This window comes from Periplaneta americana, chromosome 9 (assembly GCF_040183065.1).
Source record: "Periplaneta americana isolate PAMFEO1 chromosome 9, P.americana_PAMFEO1_priV1, whole genome shotgun sequence".
Classification (NCBI taxonomy): Eukaryota; Metazoa; Arthropoda; class Insecta; order Blattodea; family Blattidae; genus Periplaneta; species Periplaneta americana.
In genome coordinates, this window is record NC_091125.1 from 112,479,121 (window position 1) to 112,505,266 (window position 26,146).

Here is a 26,146-nt window from a genome sequence, read left to right on the forward strand (position 1 = left end):
GAGGTAGACTGTGCAGTGTGTTGAGCCAAGCTAACGCATCCCCATCACAGAAGCTAACTTTCTGACCACAATTTACAATGTCTTCTTCGATTGTGTTCTACACGAGCACTGACACCTAACATTGAACAGTTAGTGAGGGGAAAACGAATTCAAAAGTCCAGGAAAATCAATGCTAATGGTCAGCGAAAATAATTTTTATCATTTGGTATTTACATTGTAATAAAATAATTTATGCCTACTTCAGTCTTGTAACAGAAACAATAATATGTTTCATATGTTATATATAATAACAAATAATTGGTTTTGTGATATATAGTGTCAGATAAAAAATGGATAATTAATTTTATTTTATTGACGACACTTGAACAAAGGAATAGGATGACATGATTTAAATATTACTAATGGATTCGATTTGTTTAATATTTCCTAACAGTGAAAATGCATTATAGATCTGTAAGTTCTCAATTACTTTAAAAACTATTTACTTTGAAAACCGTTACAATACATAACGGAAAAATACAACTTGTTTCTAGTCTTAAACTGAAAGGTGATTTACTTATTACACAGTTCCTCTTAAAATAAATTAAGTACATGCTTCTTCCGTGTTTATTTTTGTTATAATTATTAGAAACTGATTAAAAGGTTTGAGCAAGTGAAAGGACGCCGCTGCATTCAACTGATTCCTTTCTGCCCCCACAACTTCTGCTGCACAGTTGGGATGTAAGGGACAGAACTGAGCTAGAGAGCAAACGGTGCCTGCACCATAGTGCACTAAGATGACTACTCCTGGTGTAAAGATTCAACGCCATCAGAATTTATCAGCACGAGTCAAGAAATCTTCAGACACGCTTAATAAATTTACATCTACTGGTTTGGAAATTCAACTTGCTCAAAACAATTGTACTGCTGAGAAATGTCTTCTGCACACTACAGCTCTCATCTCGAAATGTCTCTACCACCAACTTCTAGCTGTTTATTTGCCAGTCCGTCTAGTTGGCCTTGATTTTAATAGTTATTCAGAAACTAATCAGAAAGAGGAAACGGAATTGATTTAGTCACTGACTGAGAAGAAACTGCCTACTGAAAGATGTACTGGAAGAAACTGTGAACGGGAGAAGAGTTCGGGGCAGAAGAAGATATCAGATGATATGGATCATATGAGGAAACAAAGAGGAAGGCAGAAAATAGGAAAGATTGAAGAATACTGGGTTTGCACTGAAAGACTTGCACTTGGGCAGAACACTGAATGAATGCAGTATAATTTCCATCTGTCTCTCTAGATTTTGCAATGGGCATTGGGCTAGGATTACTTGTATGCACAAACCTCCTTTCGATTTCACACATAATCTGAATTTGCTCAAATCAAAGTCTGCTTCCGCGCCGAATTAATCTTGTGGCCAAGCCAGGTCAGTTTGAGATTAAACGTCTTTCGTTTCCAGCAATGGCAGCACTCGAGAATAGCGATTTGAACCAGCCTTCTTCGTTGACGATGTTCGTCCACAGATCAGCGCCGTAAAAAACAGAAGCTTTAGGCATTATTCACAATAAAAACTTAACGCTGATATGAAAGCTAGAAATCATTGTGGTCAGTCAGAATAGTGTATCCAGATCACGAAATAATTTTGCGAGCTATGTGACGTCTTCCCCTCCATATGGCCTTGCCTGCTTCAGATGTCAACTATGGTTCGCTGTCGTCATCGTAAAACATTCACTCCTCAAAGGAAGTAACATTAAGCTGTGTTACAAATTGTAAACTAATAACCGAATTAAATATTTCTAAACTAATTATTGAACACTTAAGCAATTAAACGTTATTGTTATATAGTTTACTTCATTACTGTGTTGGCATTCTTGTGGAAATGGAGAAATTTGTAATCCGGAGAATGACTTTTCTTTTTTTGTAATCCAGAAAATGAGAAGTTTAAAAACAAAGTTATTAGTCCCAGTAATAACACTGGTCAACAAAAATACACTTTCAAATTCTTTCCTTTCTCAAAATAGCTAACCTACCATAATTTTGGGTCTAGAAAAACGAATATGGCATTAGATTTTGTTTATCAGCTCTAGTTTTGTTTAGATATAGCTACTAACCTCAAATAGAAAATTATCTTATGACGAGTTGCCAAACTAACTTACTATTATGACAAGTGTTGTATTGCATGTTTCCAAGTATTTACCATCTTTTAACTCATTTTATCTTTTTGTTTTCATATTTCCCGATAATGGTATATCTATAATTTGATAACTTGAGCTATATATAATCATAATTTTCCTTACTGTGTGTAACTAAAAATATTGTGTTCATTGTATGCTTTGTAATTCACTATTTTATTATTATTTATTATTATTATTATTATTATTATTATTATTATTATATTATTATTATTATCAATAATATTATTGTCTTATATTTTTATACTTTGTATGTCTCATTTATTGTGACCTACTGTTCACATTCTATTATGCATTTCCCTTTCTTTCTATTTGTTATACATTATGTCTTATTTCTACTGATTTATTTACATTATATTATGATTATCTTCTTCAATTTTGTGTGTAAAATTGTAATGTACGTTACTTTGTAAATTTGTAGTGTTTTTTGTATCGCAGTTTTACTCCTGGTTGAATGTTAGAGAAGGCCGTATGGCCTTAACTCTACCAGGTTAAATAAACCATTATTATTATTATTATTATTATTATTATTATTATTATTATTATTATTATTATTATTACTATTATAAATATTAAAAATACACTACAAATTCTTTCCTTCCTCAACTTTGTTAAATTAACTTAATTTTGGGCCGAGAAAAATGATTGTGACATTAGATTTTGTTTAGTAGGCCTAACTCTGGTTTTGTAGTTACACTAAAAAGGGCTCAATCACGTGAACGGTTTCTCTTTGCTAGTCGCTTGTACTCCTGTTCTGGGGCGTCTCTTGCCATTGTCCAACAGTAGTCCGCAAGAATAGAAGATTTCCATTTTTCTTGATATCTTCGTTCCATTTTTGAAATGTCCTCATGGAATCGCTCTCCATGCTCATCACTCAGTGTGCCGCAGTTGTCAGGGAAGAAGTCCAGGTGAGAATGTAGGAAATGGCTTGTGAGTGACATGTTGCAGCTTAGTCGATAGTACTTTTCTAGAAGATTACTCACAATCTCAACTTAGTTGTCAATCTTCGATTTCCCAGGAATCTATGCTGAATATCTTTAAATGTCTCCGATGCTATACAGAGACAATTTTATAAAACATTAGCAACAATGACTCATCACTCCTGTATTCAGTTGCGCCAACATAGTCTCTAGACTCCAAATTTTCCTAGTATTCATAAAAATTACCCATGACTCATCACTGCTGTACTCAGATGTGCCAACACAATTTCCAGACGTCAAATTTCATAAACATTTATCTATAACTTACTGGGCTATATCTGAGAACCAAGAGCTAACTCAAAAAGTCATTTTCGTTTTTTTCCATGATGGAATGAATAACAAATAGCTATTTTCAAATCGGAAAGATTTTCACTGCTGTCCAGTGTAATCTTCAAATAATAATTGCAATAACATTACGTCATTCATTAAATTCACTGGAAAAAATACGGCAAGACATTCTTGCCCCTCTCGAGACGGCGTCACCGTTTTATCAAAATAAGTACCCATTACTCACTTTTGTATTCGACAGATAATGGAGAAAAAATAGGAGTATAAGGGTACAGTGCATCAGTTATTCATAGATTTCAAAAAGTCATATGACTCGGTTAAGAGAGAAGTTTTATATGATACTCTTATTGAATTTGGTATTCCCAAGAAACTAGTTCGATTAATTAAAATATGTCTCAGTGAAACTTACAGCAGAGTTCGTATAGGTCAGTTTCTGTCAGATGCGTTTCCAATTCACTGTGGGCTAAAGCAAGGAGATGCACTATCACCTTTACTTTTTAACTTTGCTCTAGAATATGCCATTAGGAAAGTCCAGGATAACAGAGAGGGCTTGGAATTGAACGGGTTACATCAGCTGCTTGTCTATGCGGATGACGTGAATATGTTAGGAGAAAATCCACAAACGATTAGTGAAAACACGAGAATTTTACTGGAAGCAAGTAAAGAGATAGGTTTGGAATTAAATCCCGAAAAGACAAAGTATATGATTACGACTCGTGACCAGAATATTGTACGAAATGGAAATATAAAAATTGAAAATTTATCTTTCGAAGCGGTGGAGAAGTTCAAATATCTTGGAGCAACAGTAACAAATAGCCTATAAATGATACTCGGGAGGAAATTAAACACAGAATAAATATGGGAAATGCCTGTTATTATTCGGTTGAGAAGCTTTTATCATCCAGTCTGCTGTCAAAAAATCTGAAAGTTAGAATTTATAAAACAGTTATATTATCGGTTGTTCTTTATGGTTGTGAAACTTGGACTCTCACTTTAAGAGAGGAACATAGGTTAAGGGTGTTTGAGAATAAGGTGCTTAGGAAAATATTTGGAGCTAAGAGGGATGAAGTTACAGGAGAATGGAGAAGGTTACACAACACAGAACTGCACGCATTGTGTTCTTCACCTGGCATAATTAGGAACATTAAATCCAGTAGTTTGAGATGGGCAGGGCATGTAGCACTTATGGGCGAATCCAGAAATGCATATATAGTATTAGTTGGGAGGCCGGAGGGAAAAAGACCTTTAGGGAGGGCGAGAGGTAGATGGGAAGATAATATAAAAATGGATTTGAGGGAGGTGAAATATGATGCTAGAGACTGGATTAATCTTGCTCAGGATAGGGACCAATGGCAGGCTTATGTAAGGGCGGCAATGAACCTCCGGGTTCCTTAAAAGTAAGTAAGTAAGTAAGTAAGTAAGTAAGTAAGTAAGTAAGTGAGTAAGTAAGTAAGTAAGTATTACTCACTTTAGGCGAAGATATCTTGAGATAGACAACGGTGGGAGCGAGCGAGGTTTTGGCGAGCTGTGAAGGATGGTTGATGGTGTCGCAGTCGAGGACCACGAGCTGCAGGGTTCGCGCCAGCTCGAAGATGCGCTCGATCTCTGCCGTGACCTCGGCGAGGCAGGTGGACCGCGAGTTGGAGCGCTCCATGATGGCTCGCTTGGACGGGTTGTTGAGAAGCGACCGCTTGGCCAATGATATGTCCGCCATCACACGCGTGATGATGATCCTGCCACATTCAATCGCTCACTTGTAGAACCACAGTATTGCGAAAATAATGCAGAAAAGAAATTAAATAAACTCTCCGTTCCCTATGCAAAAACCTAGAATTATCTCAGCCTTTCGTATGCGCGTTAATCTTTCAGCATTGTGTGACAAAGTAACCTTCTACAACAGATAGAAATTCTCTTTATCTGCTAGCGATGGATTGACAGCACGTTCTCGGAAGCAGTGTAGAAAAAATTTATATTGCTAGACAAGTGTTGATTTGCAGACCAGCTGCTGTTAAGTTTTTACCTGTATTTTAAATACACTAATGATACATTTAAGACGTTAAAAAACTCTGAATCATTAAGTGGAAAGAGTCTCGAAGATAAGCGACACACATTGCTTTCGTTTATGTCTTTTAAATACTAAAACAAATATATAAATCAGTGTCATTATAAAATATGTATCAAATTCGTTTAACATTTGTATACAATATAATACAGGTATATGGTTTTACTTCTCATAGGAGTTTGGTTTTTTTTTTTCATTTTCATCGCTATCAAATCATTACATATTTAATTGTTGTTGAGGTCAACGTCTCAACTCTCATTATAAAGGAACTCTAGAGTCTGGACATTACAGATAATGACGGATTTATTATTTCATCGGTCCAATTTATTTTATTTCAGTACATAATGTAGGCTACCTAGATGTATTAATTGTATGTGTTATATTTCCGCTGTGTCGACTTCTAGCTGGTGTGATGTCAGAGCCAAGTCCTGGGAGAAAGTAGAATCTCACGCTCAAACTGGTTTTCAAGGTAATTAAAAATCAGTCCTGCTACATCAAAGGTACCGACGCGAAGTGTCCATCCTGTATAATTATCTATACGCTGGTAATAACTGCCTTACAGGACTATTCTATTAATTGTTTAACGTTTGTGGATTTAAAATAATTTCAAATTTGTTAAATAAGAAAAGGTGAAAGTTCACAATAGATTTTCTTAAAAAGAGGATGAATATGGCAATAGGAACAATGTTGTTTCTAATGAAACATAACTGAAAGTAAGAATAACATTAACGAAAAATGTCTTAAAGACATACAGTATATACAGTATGGAAAATGACTCAAAAATGGATTTATATTTTCTAATTTTGGCATTGTTACATAGTCTCAGGCCTTTTAATAATGTCCCAAAATTTTAGGTCCTAAATCTGCCTAGAAGTGTTAGGGTCTACTTAAAATGTAAATATAATACAAATACAAGTAAGACTTTGTAAAAATATAGTAAATTTTAAAGTAATTCAACCGAAACTTTAAATTTCCCATGTTTAGGTATATTTTTATCCAAAATTAATACTACAGTTATGAAGATTTTCACACGAATTAATATAATCAAAATTTATAAATTGATGTGAGGATATTTTAATATATTGCTTAGAAGTAATTTTTTATCTGTCATCATGTTTTGTCAAAATTAAAAGTAAATTTTAAGGTACGCGCATACAATAAAATTGTTCCATATTCACATATGTATCCAAGGAGAATTTTCATAAAAAAATTTCAAGTATCTATCTCAAATAATTTTGGAGGAAAACGTACCTCAGTTATTAAGTATATTAACAATTTAATAACACCAAAGTACTATACATGTTGAAAAAGTGATCTGAAAAAAGTACAGTATTTAGGCCACAACTCTTATAATGTGCATGCAAAATTGTAACTCACTACAACGAAAATTGTATTAATTGTAAAATATTTTGTAATTGACTGCATTTTTACCTACGTCCACTCTTACGCTAAATCGACACAAGTCTTAATGGCTCAATCCGAAATTATTCATATTGTTAATGTCTTGAGCTCAAGGAACTTAATTTAAAAAGTCATTATTATGCTGAAGACATAAGAAAAACATTTAGTAAAATAAAATTGAGAGAAATATATTGGCAAATAAAATAAAATTAAAAGTTCATACAGAACTATTGCAAAAATGTGACTCACCGTCCCTCGAACCTATGCTTGAGGAAGTCAAAAAGTGCCTTCTGCATCATGTCCGTGACCTCATAGCCCTTGAGAGAGGGCCCGACGAGGACGACCGGTCGCATGGAGGGAACCACATCGTAGGGGGCTGTGGCTTCCTGCTTCTTGAAGAAAGGTTTCCTCTTCTCTTTGGCTGGTGGTGTCGTGAGCGTTGCTTTGCCGAGCCGGGGGTTCCCCACAGAATCTGAATCGTCACCTGTTCCATGACAGTCAAAGCAAGCACGCGCGCACGATGTTCGTTTTGTTAGTATCTGCCTCAAAGATGGTCACGTAATGCTGTACAGTGCGACTAATATTGCAAATAACAGTATTTAAGGTAGCTGAACAGTCCCCCTACGTAGTATCAGAACTGCAATGCATCCCGCATTTTGTCCCGGTTACTATTTATTCGAGATTCACAAATTCAAACTCGGCTGAGTGTGTTGGGCTTGTAAGGAAGATGAAAGTTCTCAGCATGGCGTCTTTCAAAATAAAGTAAACCTGAAGGATCGTATCATACATCTAGAACACATAAAAGGATCCTGTCCTTGAGGAAGAGATTCCAGGAAAAAATTAATTGAAAGTTATCCTTCAACCATAGTCCAGGCTAGTGTCGTACATTACAGGCGCTATGTTCGGTTCAAGTTTGTCGAGTACGGCGAAGTTCGATATTCGCCGATGTTCGCTCTTCGTAAGGACGCCTCTCGTGTTTATTCCACCTTGTTATAAAAATATTCGCTGTCTCCACTCCCATCTTTCCATGTTTTAATCGCTTAAGATTTTTAGCACAGTTTTTAATGTCTTGGTAGAGATCTCGCAAGCAGGGAATACCGATGGAAGGAATGCAAATCAAACAATGCGATAAGGAAGAGCGGGCGACAGGAAAGGTCACGAGATACCTTGAATGATATTCAAGAGTACAGTCGGAAGAGATATGACCTCGATAGAATCAGTCTTGCGTTGTGATAGTTACATTACATGTGAATATGTGTCTTGTATCGCACGGTATTATTATTTCATTCGTAAACATATGTAGCGCGTTTAATTAGCTTCGAATTTTTCTCTTGCTACGTTCTTCATTTCCATAGCGATGTCCTCATCTGTTCATCTTCTTGGAAGAGACAGTACTTCCATCGGAACGCACCTCTCGCCCTCTCGGCGTGCCTACATACACACGTCAAAACAGACAGAAACGTCACCATTGCTTTTCGGTATTCGTTCCTTGCGCGAGCTATAGCCTCTCTCATGTTCGAACATTGTAAGACACTAGTCCAGACCAGGGCTAGAATTCTTCTTTGAAAAATCCATAATAACACTTCTTCCAGACAAAGCCTCACTTTTGTGTTTTTCTCAGGGTTTTGCCGTTTCCCATCATATGCATTCACGTAATTTCTGTCGAATTCAATCCCGCCCTCATTATTCATAGTATTTTTTCGATTAATGGTTTGCGACGTGCGAAGAGGGCTACTCTAAGAACTACTGGGTTGCTTGTAGATTTTAGAGCATCAGCTGATGTAGATGAGAATGACCCTTTTCGGGGGATACGTAGTAATTCACTATGATGGACTTAGCGCTAGGGGTTAATCCATACGCCATAATTTGGCTTGAGTGTGGAGACGTAGCATCAGACATAAACATCACAAGTCAGACAGGGTTGAGGAGAGGAAGTCTACAGAGAGAGAGAGAGAGAGAGAGAGAGAGAGAGTCGCCCTGGGTGGCACAGGCGGTATAGGGCCCGAGGTTGCGGGTTCGATCCCGGCCCAGGTCGATTACATTTAAGAGTGCTTAAATGCGAAAGGCTCATGTCACTAGATTTAGTGGCATGTAAAAGAACTCCTGCGGGACCAAATTCCGGCACATCGGCGACGCTGATGTAACCTCGGCAGTTGCGAGCATCGTTAAATAAGATATAATTTAAATTTTCTACAGAGAGACCCGAAACTTCACATGGAGCCATTGAACGCATTCGAGAAGCATTTCAACAGAGTTCAAGGAAAATTGCCATCCGAGAAACAGCAGAACTACACATAACGAAATCCAATGTCCACATAATCCTTCGGAATAACAAAAAATGCAGCGTTCAAATAAATACGACAAAATAGGATTTGCAGTCTGCCAACAGAAATGTCATGCGCAGGAACTTCGAGAATCGAATGCTACTCTTTTGGTTAAAGTTTGTTTTCTGTCTGAGCTATGGCTCGACCATTAAGAAGTATTATGACGTTGGCGTCATAAGAAATAAGAAGTAAACGCAAGCAAACAAACAATATAAATATCCCGACAATGTATGTAACCTTGGAAAAGACGCGGCAAGTTGACTGGGGATCGGTGGACAGTGTCCAACAAGGCCACTTCCAGGAAACGAGACTCTGACTGTGATCGCGATTGCCAAGACAACAAACACACAAACAAAATTAACTACAGAAAATAGATTCGGACAATTGCTAAGCTCTCAGGGTAAATGTACTATGCATAGACCAATTTCGCTACCTACTCTACCCAGAGAATAAACACAGTAAAATACATTTTACTTATTTGTTATTGGCAACAAAACATATTTATTTTATGCTTGGTTTCAATCGAACGAAAATACAATTACTCCGTGCAATACAATATTATGTACAATCAATGCAAAACGCGTCGATGATTGGGAATTCATATATCTTGTTAGATATCGATATTAGAAAATCTTTTTGAATTATTTTTACATTACAATGTACAAAATGAAAAATTCAGACATATAATTAAATCGATGTCTAAAATTAAGTTAACAAAACTCAAATGATGAAGAAGACATCACAAAAAGGAAAGAAACAAACTAGGGAATAAAGGTTTACAGTCAAGATTATGAGAAATACATACTAGGTACATCGAAAAGTTATGGACAGCTTAAATAACAGAGCACGGGAAGAAAAATGCAATTTAGGATGCAGAGTATGGCTATTGGAACTATAAAATAAACCTGCCTAATATAATATTTTAAAATTATCCCAAATTGCAATGTATAATTAGCCAAACATATTATATAATAAGGTCCACACCTGTGGAGTAACGGTTAGCGCGTCTGGCCGCGAAACCAGGTGGCCCGGGTTCGATTCCCGGTCGGGGCAAGTTACCTGGTTGAGGTTTTTTCCGGGGTTTTCCCTCAACCCAATATGAGCAAATGCTTGGTAACTTTCGGTGCTGGACCCCGGAATCATTTCACCGGCATTATCACCTTCATCTCATTCAGACGCTAAATAACCTACGCTGTTAATAAAACGTCGTAAAATAACCTAGCAAAAAAATATATAATAGGCCAATCTGGTATGTAATTTCTTAATTAGTAAAATGTCTTCATGGATTTTAAGATTAGTGGTAGTGATAGTAGTAAACTAAAAACTATTAGCACATATGAACGTATATAATATGTGTATGTACGTTTGCTTGAAAGTGGTGATATTCAACTATGTATAACGCATGTGGAACATAAAAATAAGTGCCCTATACAATTTTCATTAGAATTCTAAGAAATATTGTATAAAAATTAAAGCAAACTTCTTCCTACCAGTCCACACCTGTGGAGTAACGGTCAGCGCGTCTGGCCGCGAAACTAGGTGGCCGGGGTTCAAATTCCGGTCGGGACAAGTTACCTGTTTGAGGTTTTTTCTGGGGTTTTTCCTCAACCCAATACGAACAAATGCTGGGTAACATTCGGTGCTGGACCCCGGACTCATTTCACCGGCATTATCACCTTCATTTCATTCAGACGCTAAATAACCTAGATGTTGATACAGCGTCGTAAAATAACCCAATAAAATAAATAAAATCTTCCTACCACACCAGGAACATTGCGGGGAATAATAATTTTACGCACGCTGCAAGATTTTGAGAAGTAAAGAGAAAGTTGAATATAAAACATGCAGTTCATATCAGACAGAAATTATTTCACAAACTTAGTGCAACTTATTCACAAAAAAGTAATTGTTATTAATTTTATAGAAATATGAGTTTCAAAAATTGGTATAAATTATTTTAGCAATGGTGTAGATGGATCGGCACAATGGGGCACTTTATCAAATTGTATTTAATCAATTTTTTGTACATTTAGTTATCAAGCATTCGGCATAAGCATCAATTAACCAACTAACCACATTTTAAAGATATTTAGTCGCACTGTACATAGAGTAAAACACTGAAGGGAAATTTCAAGCAACATCATCATCCAAGAATCAGATATTATATAAAAATATTAGTCAACAAAAAAACATTAAATATCTGTCTTGCATTTATTAAAACTTTAGTTTTTTTTACGGTATTTACCATTTGAAGTTATTTAATTTATTACTGTCAATTCTATTAAAATTTACAGCTATTTTTTCAATACCAATATGAATAAATATTTTTAAACGTGCTTAAAATCTTCCTTACAAAAATTAATTTAAATGCAAGATGTATATTTTGAATTATGTTCAAACCTGGAATCGTAATTTATTAACTCCTGAATAATAAATGACTTGTATAATACAGGGCACCTATACACAGAGCGAGTCAAACTTAAGTTACCGGCATTCTTACCGAGCCATAAGGTTGCTTTTTGATGGGCAGCACGTTGGGTTTTCTCGATTATTTGTTTCCTTTAAGCCCGGCGCAAGGCACAATGCTTGAGGTTGTCTTGTTAATTGTTTGCGCTAAGTCAGCGATAAAATTCTGCCGACACTTTGCATTGTCATCTGTTAGTGAGTTTCTGTATTGTATTGAGAAATACGTGTTTTCAACCATTATTAGACACACATTAAAACAAGACATTTCTTAATTGAAACGTACTCTGTCTATGTTCTGAAGAAGTCATACGCTTTAGGCAACATTTCTTGTTATCCAGAAAGGAATCTGTTTCTCGCCACTTACTTAATATTAATTTGCCACACTGTTCCAATGGTTGTGTAGCCTCTGGAGAAAGCAGCATTTGTTTTCGGATCAATATGAGAACACGTGTCACGTTGATTAATCAGAGGGCATCTTTGTTGGAATGCAGTACATGAAAACAAATGCCATACTTTTCCTAGAATAGCAGCTAGTAGGGAAAAAAATGTATTTTTGAGTTCAATTAAAAATATCATTGGTAACTATTCCAACAATTCAGAGGAAGGTTCAACAAGAATCTCACGTTGTTTTATGATAGAGGGTCTATCTCTGCAAGAAAATTTACATGAAATCTCACACCAGCGAGGAAACCGTAGTTTACAGGATAAGTTAAATGAATTAAACACGGTTGGCTAAGTATCGGTTGAATCAAATTATTTCGTAAACGCATTGCATTACACTCTTTTCGTCTCGAAACTTCGAGACTTAAAATACAACAATAATATGCTACATTATTAATTTTATTATTGTGTTATGTCTTATGGCAATTTAGGTCGTATTACATCTGTTTAAACATGAGCAGGAACACACTTTTCGTAAGGTTAAAACACAATGCATACACAGAAAGAAGCTAAAATTCCCGTGCCACAGCCTAACATGTACAAAACAGCTCTAAAATTAATATATTTTTTATCAATAATAAGCTTTACATTTCTTTCTTATACAATAAAAGAAAACAATCACATGAATCATTCACAGTTATGTCTATGTGTTAAAATAGATTGGGTTATTTAAGGTAAGTTAAGTGTTGTTTCTCAATAACAGGGACTCCGTCGAAGGTCATCGTAAAGAGTAACCATTCTTCATTGAGCTATAGACCAATAGACATGCGATGTTTAATTTCCTGTCGACCTGGTTGGCGAGTTGGTATAGCGCTGGCCTTCTATGCCCAAGGTTGAGGGTTCGATCCCGGGCCAGGTCGATGGCATTTAAGTGTGCTTAAATGCGGCAGGCTCATGTCAGTAGATTTACTGGCATGTAAAAGAACTCCTGCGGGGACAAAATTCCGGCACATCCGGCGACGCTGATATAACCTCTGCAGTTGCGAGCGTCGTTAAATAAAACATAACATTCTTTAATTTCCTGGCCAGCGCGATATCCAGACTTAAATCGGAACGATCTCTTCTTCCAGGACAGTAATTCTAGATAATGCTTCTTGAGAACGATATCTAAGATCGATCAATACATTCTGAGGAATGTTTGACAAGGTAGGCTATTCTATATAAACTCACATAATGAACTTCTTTAGGTATGAAAAGTACTGTTTATGATGTGACTTAACATGCCTTATAAAGGGTGTTAAGAAAAAAGTATCCAATATTTTAGGTGGTGCTAGAATGCATCAAAACAAGAAAAAAAATATCTAATAAACATCGGCCCTACAACACATACTTTCTGAGATCTGAACACTTGTTCATAGGAGGTGCTCAATGTGACGTCCATTCATGGCAATGCATTCCTCTGCCCTTCGGCGTAAGGAATCACGCATTCTTTGAAATTGACCTGGTTGTTCTTGATAAGGTGATTTAGATTTGAGGAACGAGCAGGCCAAGGTGTGGGGCCTCCCCAATCAATACAGCGGTCCTCAAATATCAGCGTCAGGTGTTCACGATCATTGCGAAAAAAATGTGCTGGTGTGCCATCGTGCGTGAACCACATCAGTAGTCTTTGCTGACATGGCACATGCTCCAGCAAGGTAGGCAATACATTAATTAGAAAATCCTGATAACGAGCCCCAGTTAATTTCTGTGGTAGCACGCCAAGAACGCCTACCCATACATGGATTGAGAATCGGTGCTGATGCCTTGTTTCTTCAAGTGCATGGGAATTTTCATCAGCCCACACATGCTGATTACGAAAATTCACAACACCATCTCTGCTGAACCCCGCTCATATCCGCAACCAAACTTTTCTTTTCAGTATTCCTTGCGATGCATCAGTATTCCATGCCAGGGTGTCAACTACGGTATGATTATCTAGTAGCCTGCTGTATTGTAGGGCAGAAAAATGCATTGCCATAAATGGACGTCACATTGAGCACCTGCTATGAACAAGTGTTCAAATCTCAGAAAGTATGTGTTGTAGGACCCATGTTTATGAGGCATTTTTTCTTGTTTTGATGCATACTATCACCTCCTAAAATATTGGATACTTTTTTTTAACACTCTGTATATTATTTTTGTGCCACTAATATTCTTCCAATATTAAATTTCGTAATGTATCAACTAATTTATGTCCCGCGCCGTAGCGTCTTGATCCAAGGTATCATGCCTAGGATTCGCGTTAGAGAAAGCGCTCTGACTCGAGCCCTCATGGGGAAGGAATTTTCTGACGAAATTTCGGCCAGTATAAAAACGATGCTCACTCAGCATCGTGATGAATTTGGGGAGCTAAGATAGGTAACGAAATCCGGTTACGAAAATCAGCTGTGGGAATCATCGTACTAGCCCTAGCCATACCATACTTCCGTTCTGTTTAGATGATTGTTCACCTGTGCTGAGGCATCAAGACGTGAAGCCAGCAACCGGCTGATCGTCCTTGGCTCTTCATGGGCTGTCACGCCACGGATTATGACAATTTATTATTATTATTATTATTATTATTATTATTATTATTATTATTATTATTATTATCAACTAATTTATAGACGCCCTGTATTATGCTCATACTTCATGATGTATGCTATGAATGACCACATAAAAATAAATACTTTTTTTTTACATGTAATGATCGATTCCAGCAATCAAACTAAATTCTATGATTAATAATTAGGGCATAGAATTCTAAGGTTCGGTTTTTTCCGTCAAGGCTTTGGAAGTTAGTCCATATTATTTTAATTTACAGTGATATTTTCTAAATTATAATATTATTACACTTAAACGCTTCGTTATTGAAATAAATGGATATTCAACTATATTTTTTCGCTACAGTTTCTTTCTTTAATATTTGGATATTTAACTTCAATGATATAATTAACTAATTTACAATACATTTACATTTGAATTAGCTTCAGTCATGTCGAATAAATTTATCGAGCTTAAGTCAACTGCACTATACAATAATATTACTAATTTATTTACCTAGAAATTATATGCCCCAATTGCAGTCAATAGTCATCTATTTAAATCGCACTGCGCTCTATGTTTCTTAGATCTTTACTTAAAATAATATAATGATTTAATTTAAAATAGATTTTAAGAATTTTTTGAATACATCTTATGAAGCACAAATCATGAGAAACTGTGTAATTAGGCAATAAGGGCTGTATTTTATGAATATGCAACAACATTAATAGCCAATGATTTCCTTCAGATAGCACAATAAACCTTCCCAATTACTGGGTACTACTGTTTTACATTAATTATATCAGTCATTATACCCTAATTTTGAATGCATATTATAATCACATGTCAATTAAATTTAAAGACATATCCCACATCATCGCAGTACAGAGTAATGGAAGCAACTGTGTATAAGCTATCAGTGTTATGATTGTGCCTCCACTTACCCTTACAATCAGAAGTTCTAGAGTGAGATAAGACAAGCAATAAGTTCTATGGGAATTAAAAATATCCGCTATTTCATAGGCTATATCAGTCTTGGAATTCGGACAAAAATTTCAACTAAAATTGAGTGAAAGAGTTCTTTTTCAAAGAAAGAAGTCCGAAATCCAAAATCGTGTCAGTTTAAATTAATGATTTTTTGTTTCATAATAAAATTCAAATAATGGCTTAATAATGGAGAAATTCAGTTTAAGAAGATTTCACATTTTTATATTGCTTGTATTTTCAGTCTTAAATTAAAAAAAATAGGTTATACGGCAATAAATTTATATATGTAACACCACAGACTCTTATTTCGATAAGAAGTTCACAATTTATAATTTTCCAATAATACTGATTTCGAAGTGGCATTATTTTCAGTAACAAGTATTGCATTTTCGTAACATTTTAAAATTAAACTGTGTCGCATTGTATTATTCAATAGAGAGGCCTAAATATGAAATATTAGAACATTCAAATTTTATTTGAAACAAATTATCATTAATTTATACATCATTAACAGAAACTTGAACTTGCTTCGTCGAGCAAAACTTTTATCCTCTTTGTATAAAAGAAATTAACCAATTTTCGTTCAGTTCAAGTTCCTTGTTTGAGAAATATGAAAAAGAAACAAAGTGGTAACCTTCTTCCTTAAGTATGTACTGAATGCGCAACTTTTCTTAATTAAAATCGAATTCACCTCGATTTAAAATTGTAAATTATACAAGAAATCTTCAATGCTTTTCTGAAATGAATTCTAGTAGAAAATCTATTTTTAAATTCCTAAGTTAAAGTGTCGAATTGGTGCCAATATTTTTTAATATGGACTTATATAGCAGTATAGCAAGTAAATCGCAGGCAATCTTAATAGAACATCAAAGATCGAAGTGTGACAAGCAAAATTTGCCACCGATAATTGTAAATAATACTACTATTCCATATAGTACGACTGTGAAGAACCTTGGTATTTATATGGATTGTCACCTGGAATGGAATGAACAAGTGAATCACACTTCCAAAAAAATATTTTCCATTATTCACTCATTAAAGCGACTGAAGCACTTTCTTCCTGATAAATTAAAATTAATCCTTGTACAAACACTCGTGATGCCACACTTTGACTACTGCGATATTATATTAAGTAACCTAAATGCAAATTTGAGCAACAGGCTACAACGTGTGCATAATGCGTGCGTCCGCTATATCTGTAATATTCGTAAGTATGGTCATGTTTCCCCGTCTTTCCACACTCTGTCTTGGCTGAGGCTAAGCGATCGACGAGCCCTGCATTCTCTTGTTCTCTTATTTCAAATTCTGCGCACCGCTACCCCAATCTATTTGGCTTCTCGTTTCCAAAATTTATCCGCATATCATCAGCTAAGTACAAGATCTCATCATAACAATTTACTCATTATACCCTACCACAAGACATCTTTATATTCTTCATCCTATACAGTTTCAGTTGCTAGAAATTGGAACTCGCTTCCGAGTGATATAAGGGGTTGTTGGACAATAACTTCATTTAGGTCAAAATTGCATAAATTCTTACTTAACAGATGAATTGCTGATTAATATTTGTTACTTATAATGAAACTAACATCTGTCCATTCTTATTATTATTATTATTATTATTATTATTATTATTATTATTATTATTATCATTAATTTTTCTAAATATATTTACAAAAACTCTAATGGCAATTACATTAAGATTCTCATTATAGAAATAGAAATATATATATTCTCCATGTAACATAGTCCTAGTAAGCTTATATTAAATTAATTTTCATCATTTTACTAGCTATCTCAAATATTAAATTAATTATAATTCATTGAATTAAATTAGCTCATAAATTAAGTTACTACTTTACCTTATAGATTTATCTAAATTTAAATAAATGTGTAGTGAAGAATATTGCTGGAGAACCTTTTAAGTGTATTGTAAATATTTGTAATTTAAATTTATGTATTGTATTGATTAAGGCTGGTTGAGTGGAAGAGAAGGCCTTATGGCCTTAACTCTGCCAGCGAAAATAAAACATTATTATTATTATTAAAAAATTCGACAAATTTGTATCAGTATTATCATGTGCGAAATAAGACTGTCCACCACTGCAGAGTAGCGGTTAGTATGTCTGACTGTGAAACGAGCGCGTTTGGGTTCAAATTCCAGTTGGGACAAGTTATCTGGTTGGGTTTTTTGTGGAGTTTTCCCTCAACCCAGTAAGAGAAAATGCTGGGTAACTTTCTGCGCTGGACATTAGACTCATTTCTCTGGCGTTATTACCTTATCTTACTCAGACGCTAGATAACGACCCCAGTTGATAAAGCTTCGCAAAATAATCAAATTAAAAATAAAACAAATTAACAAGACTTTGACGGTATTCACGTTCTTGCACCCTGCCATTTATGCAAGAACATTCAATGTTTCGGACCTACGAATCTGTTCCACTATCAGGAAGAACCTAGGAAAGAAACGAATACAACGGATAGGTTTTTCTTTCCTTGCTTTTCCTTACGATGAAATCTCATAGATAAATACGAAATATTGGATACCTGCATTTATGGACAGTATGAAAAAAGTATTGCAATAAAGAAGGTTTTCCTATGAAGCCTATAATCATCCATTCTTTGTACATGATATTCTCACTGGGTTCTGTATATTTCAGTGTCTTCTACAATTTGTTTTCTTTTAATCTATTCCCAATAAATTCATTTCTGACGTGATCTGCTTGTGTGAAGCCCGCTAGTGCTCTGAGAAATTTCATTTCTTTGGCTTCTAATCGTTTCTTATCTTTGTTCCTTAAAGCTCAGGTTTCAGATGTATGAAGTAGAGTTGGTTCGGATGTAATTTTATACAGTCTTTGTAAGTGAAGTTTTTGACACAATTTTTCAAAATACCCTCTCTAGTACCATTTGTTTCATTAATATTATTAATCTTGTTTTCTATGTCTTGTAATCTAGTGCCTGAAATAGTATTACCAAGATATTTAAAGGAATTGATCAGCTGCGTTATTCTTCTATCATCGACTACTTTGGAGCGAATTGTCATTTTCTCTTGTAGCTAAACCTGAATACTGACCGGTATACTTGAAATTAAAGAAAAGAAGACTATTTATATACTATTTGTAAATCATCTTCCGACTGATTTAAAAGTATTTAATCATTTAAGTCAAGTAGACGAGGAGTACTTAAGACTGTTGTTTTTTTTCATAATAAAATTGAATTTCTTTTGTTTAATTTTTCCCAGTCGTCCACAATTTTCAAATTAACAATTTAATTGTTAATAGTATGTTACGTTGTACATGTCTTCTAATCTTTTCAGTTACTCGGCTATTTGTTGCTTCTTTAAGTATCCACTGTACATACATTCTGAAAGTTCATTTTAAGATCAGTATTAGAATTAAGTGTTTTGAAACTGCTTCATAATTATTTTATAGATTTAAAATTCAGTTATTCATTCTTCATTTTACATGTTTTCCTGTACTTTAGTTTGCGCTGTATCTCGTTTTATTCTTATAAAAAAGAGAGAAAAACCCCAAGTGGTATTCAAGTCTCTAAAGAGCCTCCCCAACCTTTCTATGCCGATGGATTCATGAAAGTATCTTCATATCTAAAGGAACCCCCACATATAAATTATTATTACCTCACGTTACCGTGACAATGAAGTTGTAATATAACAATGTACAGTGCGTCTAGACATAGAGTGGATGGCGACGACCTTGGACTGGGCGAGAGTTGTCGCATCTACTGTCAGATTTACATGCAAACAGCTGGCAAGTCCGCTCTGTCTCTAGACGCACTGTATTAACGTCAATTTGTCATTGCTGTTGAGTGGATAATTATATTTATCTGTCAATCTGCTTATTTTATGTGACGTTTTATTAGTCTATTCCGTTTTAGAAGTTCCATTTTTTCTCATTGGTTATGAACACTTAATTCAGATAGATGAAACTTCATATTATATATATATATATATATATATATATATATATATATATATATATATATATATATCTTTTCTTTTCAATTTCTCGCTCGATTTTTGTCTTACTTAATATGATTTCAGGTACAGTAAATTATAATGCAGCCTGGTGGCATTTCCGCTGTATAAAGCTAAAAGTGATATCTTGGCCATCAGTTGGTCAAGATTAATTAATTTCCCTTGACATTAATAACGCTCTCTTTGTTTCATGAATTAAAAACAAAAGCTTTATAGTAATCATAACTTTAAGTAACTGATTTGAATGCAAGTGGAATTTAACTAATTTAAAACAGACTCCCTAGATGTAGTTTGTTAAATTTAATTTTAACTCAGGCTATTTACAAGATACACATTGATTGATAGTGTCGAAGTAGAACACTAATTACACTAAAATTCATGAGCTGAAGCAATAAAAATAAAACTACAGCCCAAGACAAAATTGTATTAGAAATGTTGGTACTTGACCGCTGTCCGCTTCTGACTGCGCTAACATCGATCGGAGAATTAAGTAAAATTTATACTTTTGCAATTACGATCTTCTCCGGAAATCTATGGCTGGGAAAACCTATTTCAAAATTTCAGTTATGAATTGAGTTGATAGTATGTGACATCCTTGACGGATAAGTAACGTAATATAAGATTTTATATAAAATTTTTTTAACTTTTTAAACGTAAAAGCGACAGTATTACATTTAGACGAAATTACTAGATTTCGCCATTAATTTATTCGATGGAAGAGTTCCAAAAAGTCTGTCTTCAAATAAAACGAATAGTCTAATTTTACACTTGGAAAGTAATTTACTTGGCGCGTGCAATGTTGCTATTGAAAAGGTATGCACATAGTTAATTTTTCTTTCAGAATTAATTGCGAAATAATGTTTGAATTTCGGTACGAAGTGCGCTATCAGTACATACATGTGAATACGCATCTATTATTTTCCTAGAAATTGCGAAGGTTATATGGTTTGAGATGTCTGGAAATTAGGAATTAAGAGTGATTTTTCAGGATGGTACAGGATTTCAAAATATTCATGAATGCTCTAAACAGCAAACAATAAATCTACGACTATTCATATACGAACACAAAACGAACACTAAAAAACTTCCAAAATAATATAAAGTTACAAACACATATTATATTAATCACAAAACTTGAGAAATTATTACCAAATACACAATGAAAACCACAACACAAACTGCGCACGACAACACAGCAACAGAACTCCATAATTAACTTAACTTGATAACAGACCCTAAACCTATTTACATTGCATTCTTAATATCACTGGACAGAAAGAATGCGCATAAGATTTAGCGTCAACTAAAGCTGAAATTTCAATGCCTCAAATACTTTTTACATGTGAAAACTGTCTTCAATAAAATTCTCTAAGCATTCTGAAGTGTTATCGCGTCTATAACAGATATTAACAAGGAAACTGTAATTGTTTAATCCTGTTTTTTTTAATTGTAATAAATATTGGAGAATAACGATATGTAGTAGATAACAACTCATCATTTGACAATTTTAAGACTTCTGTTTCACAAATGAACTCAATGCCGAAATAACGAGTTTCTCACGTACGACGCAACTCGAGGTCTCCGGCGTTGCTCGGAAAGCATTAGCTTGGCAGGAAGGAAGCACTCACCGACTGCGCAGTTGGTGGCCTCCCCCGTTTCTCATAACAAGATTAGTCTTGTAGACGCCTTAGCTGTAAACAGTGCGTATTACTCAGGCTCGCTCAGTTTCGTTTGCTATGTGACTGAGTACATGTTTGTTCATTCTTATTGTGTGTAGTTTCGTTCATTATGTTATACACTAGAGAGCAACGAGTGTTTATTGTGTTACTCTATGCAAGAACAGAGTCGTACATAGAAAGTCAGCTTGCTTTTATACAGAAATTTTCCGGAATACTACATGTTTTCAATAAATCAACGATCAAGATTTCTAAAAAAAAAAAAAAAAAATAAAGAGACTGGATCCGTGTTAAACATAAAGACAACTATAGAAAACCAAGATCTCTAATTGAGGAAAACTTAGACGTGATAGAAGCGCCGTGGAAAGGGGTCCGAGAAAATCGTTGCTTCGTTTAACATTTCAGTGGTTGTGATTTCAGCAATTTCGGCAGCCGAAATTCGTCAAGTAAGTTATTTAATAACGTGTTCAAAAGGTACCGGGCTTCTCTAGCAGCAGAGGGACGTCATTTTGAACACCTTTGTAAATAAATGTAGATAAGCTTAATCTGGTCACATTACTTCTTAGTTTACGCACAACTCAGAGGAGACAAGCTGGGCCGTGACGCGGCAACTGTGCTAGGCGTATGCGGTAGACGTGCCGTGAAAGATGTGATTGCGTCGTACGTGATGCCCATAATAGGGGCGAAAACGTTCACTAATATGTATTAGTAAAAATAATCTTTCGATATTTTCCTACAATAAATAAAGACTGAACAATCAAGAATTCACATTTTCGTATCATCATTATAAACATATTGGAATAAACATAAAATGAATTCAAAAGTCAAATTTATAGTCGTTAAATAAACCATAATTTTGATTTTTCACACGCTGTTGAAGAGTTGAGAATGAAATGGGACGAGTGCTGGGTGAAATTACAAAGAGAAAGGTGTTTCAGAATTTACTACACCGATGTAATTCTATCATCAGAAAGATGGACATCATTTGCAACATATGCTTTCACAAAAGGTAATATGAACATACCATTTTCTTATTACTTCAAAGGCTCAATAGCTATTTTCAGGCACCATACATATGGACCATGACTAATTCGCATCTCCTTGACGTTACTTCGTTTAATATCATGTGTTTCAATATAATTCAAATTGTTATTTTTCACTCTAACAACATGTATCACTAGGCCTCAAGGCATTTACTCTATTGTATCATGGGACTCTTTGTCGATGGCAACCTGTAGCGGTAACAGGAAGAAATTAAATAAATAAATAGAACTATAACTCTAAAATGCTTACAAGTAAAATATGGCTACGTATAACAGATATTTAATAAAAATGTTTAACACATTGGGAACCAGCTGAGAAAATTTTAAATCAGAATAACATAAGATTTTCTTAACAGTTCTTTAACCAGCATTTTGAACAATAACACAAAATTAAGAAATATCGATCAAGTTTCACAAAATAACGCTTGATTTTAATATAGGGAGTATAGTTTCATATTTCAGTTTTCACATAGTAAAAACAATCTGAGCATTAACAGCTGAAGAAATGAAGCGAAGACATCGTAATGAGCAGAATATCAGTTCCATGTGGCAACAATATTTATTTAGTGTGAAGAGAAGTGGATTATGGTTGAATTACATTACAGTTTTGTCAATTGGTAGGCCTATTTCACGGCTATGTTCTTGTCTTTGGGAAAGCAGTCATGCTTCCAGCTTCATTGCCCAATTAATATGAGCAATTAGTAGTAGCACATTCGTTATTACAGATTACCAGTGACTAAATCATTACACTCTGGTAAAAAGTAGTTAAAGCTTGAAAATCTATTTAACTGTGATTTAAAGTTTCTATTGTGTTCATAGTGGTGTAGATTTTATATGGTTTTGCAATTATAATCTAGTTTATACATATAAATCAAGAGAAATCTATCTGATGGAAATTTCTTAACGGAACTTCAGATGTTTTGAGGTGGTAATGGGTGAAATTTCTATCTTCTACCATATTTAAGGTAGACACTTCATGTTTTGTACACTTCATCCCTTGCTATAAGTACTCTTGATCAAATTAATGGTTTTTGTGTTATTAAAATTAAAAAAAAGTGCATATTTCGAAATCTATCTCCTCTAATAAATTTAAATTTCATGCATGACTATTTTACAGCATTTCTGATACGATTAGAAAAGAAGTAAGCATCCTAAATTTTAAATTTACATCTATAAATGGAGAGAATTTTTTTTTTAATATGAAACTTTAAATTTTAAATGTTTAATGTCCGATTTGTGAAATATGCTACTAGTCAACGATGTATGCAATGAAGTGGGAAAGACACTGCTCATCCTACTCATTCATCTTCTGGCTTAGTTACCTCATGAGTGATGGCTTATTGGTGTCACTTATGATGTTCCAACCAGTCTTCGAATTGTAGACTAAACGTACAAACATAGGTACTAAACAGGCTTTATTTTTTATTTCGATAGCATTACTCTATATATATATATATAGAAGAATGGAGATCGCTACAGTTTGCCAGTATCGAGTGAGAGTGCAAGTGTACACACACAAACGACGAACAAAACTTATATAGAACAGAATCTACCGTCATGCGGATTAGCTCACCGCATGATCTCTAAAGAGCTCCCCTTTTAGGAGGCCATAGGCCTTCACGGGAAATCCAAAGGCTATTTCACTCTATAAAAAATATATATTGTGGTTCTTTAACCACAGTACATACATCATGCAGTAAAAATTTCATGTTTCGAGCATAAAAATTGTAAGTACCCTTATACTTTGAACATGACGAAATGTGCTGAAAAAAGTGTGATAAAACAGCTTGTAAAGTTTGCATAGAATTCAAATTCAAAGGTGCAGCCATTTAAAGGTGCATTTAAATAAGAGATTGCTAATTTATTTTTGTCAAAAAACGAAAATGCGATTTTTTTATTGAAAATGACCAAAATTTCACCCGTCTGCCCCCTTCATATCTATGATACGATGCAAAAACCAAAAAATTCCAGCACCAAAATTTCTATTTACTCGTGTACATACTCCCTTCATTGACTTTAAATTGGTAATTAAGTAATAACAAAATTAAATTTATCTAGTCTGTCATCTTGCCTATGTGAATAATGTACCCACTTCTCACCCAAAAAATCCACGATTACATTCCCGGTATGGGCAATGGAAGATATTTATTTTCCATCAACTGGACTGAATATTTGTCCCTTCTCACGTGCTGTCTTGTGTTGCTGCCCTCGCGATGGCCTTGTGACGTGCTGACACACGACTAGAGAGACCCGTTTACTGTCGGTCCAAAAATATATCCACTCCGTAGACCACATTGAACTGTAAATCGGTATTAAAATGAGATAAAAATACGAAGAAATATAAGAAAATTCAACCAACTTTATTACTATTCAGTAAGGTAGAGAATATATGGGGAGGGTGTTAATACGGTGGACAGAACTTAATCAAGGTGATCAACCCTAATATCATCGCGATTGCCTGCGCAGACACGTGGGGAGGGTGCCTTAAATGACGGACCACAAAACTCTAGACATTTCTTAATTTAAAGATGTTATCAATTTGCCATTCTTTCTCAACAATTATGTCAAGTACGCGCGGTTGTTTCTTAATGATAATATTCTTAGTAGGTTTCACATCTTTACAGTTAATATGGCCAGTTTTTTTTTGTATTTGTCTACCTATTGAGATCTATCTCCCTTTATGAATTCACTAATACATATGACTGGAGATTTGGTATGAACCGTGGTTACTTGTCTAAAATTTGGTTACTTTTCTAAACTATGTTTAATTTTCTAATACAGTAGGCCTACATGTGTGTATTTACCCGAAGCCTTATTAGTTACTTTTAGATATACTGGGACATCATTTTATTTTTTACTTTAATTTTTATTGTACCCGAGATTTTTAATGTACTGCACTCCCACTCCCTCTACTAGTAAACTTCCAACCGACCTCTACACAGAACCAAGGCCGCGTATGTAGTCAAAGTCGCCTTACGGTCATAGTAAACAGTACTGAGTTAGTGAGTATAATACGTTCCAGAAATATGTTCGCGTTTTCCAGTGACGAAAGAGCTTTCAATATTGAATAATATTTCCGCACAGGTACTGTCGTCTGTTTGCCTACAACGCATCCCGGTTTTCCCCACCCGCTTCTGCTCGCCCCTCTGTAAAGGCTAGTGGCTAGGTTCTCTTAGCTCTTTTCTGAAAACGTTAATTTCTGTTAGGAATTGAACGTCTACGTAATATTATACATCTGTTTAAAGTAACTTAAATAAAAGAGCCTCGGTAAGTAATTAACTGTCACGTGCTTTCCCTCCTTTCTACGACCCTGCGACAAAACCACTTGGACGGACAGTATAGGCATGTATGAGTAATTTTATCTTTTCGGATCGGGCAGAAGTGAAGATTGAATTTACAGTACGAAAGGTACTCTTTTATAGAGTAGGTACAAAATTATTTCAACATGAGTTACTGGTACGAAGAACGAAACTGGTAATTGGAATTAGATACAATAGTCTATAGTGAGATAATATGCACAAAAGAACTGAATCCTGTAACGAAATGAACGGCCACCATTTTCAAAAATGTGTTTAAATATACATATGATTATTTTTCAATTTAACTTCATTCTCTATATCGTACGCTAATGTGCTGTATACAGTATAATATACACTGCACAATGAATACGTGCGAATGGATAGCTCAATTTGTGAGTAAAACACTTATTGTTAATACAGTACTGTATTTTGATTAAACGAAAACCTAATGAAAATGATCAAACTCAAGATCGCGATATTTTCTAGTTTACGTAAATGGATGAACATTTTT

General features: G+C 34.8%; 1 protein-coding gene across 10 annotated transcripts in view; it reads right to left on the minus strand.

The window, feature by feature from the left end:
• Ca-beta (Calcium channel protein beta subunit) overlaps positions 1 to 26,146 on the minus strand; it is an 828,959-nt gene that overhangs the window by 26,828 nt on the left and 775,985 nt on the right. For all 10 annotated transcript variants that reach the window (XR_011333981.1, XR_011333980.1, XM_069835638.1 and 7 more), the window contains 2 exons: positions 7,153 to 7,387; positions 4,909 to 5,173 (listed from right to left, as the gene is read on the minus strand). Coding sequence is in view for 8 of the 10 variants with exons in the window: in XM_069835638.1 (XP_069691739.1) it covers positions 4,909 to 5,173; positions 7,153 to 7,387 (500 nt within the window). In the remaining 2 variants the exon portion in view is untranslated. The remainder of the gene's footprint in view (positions 1 to 4,908; positions 5,174 to 7,152; positions 7,388 to 26,146) is intronic.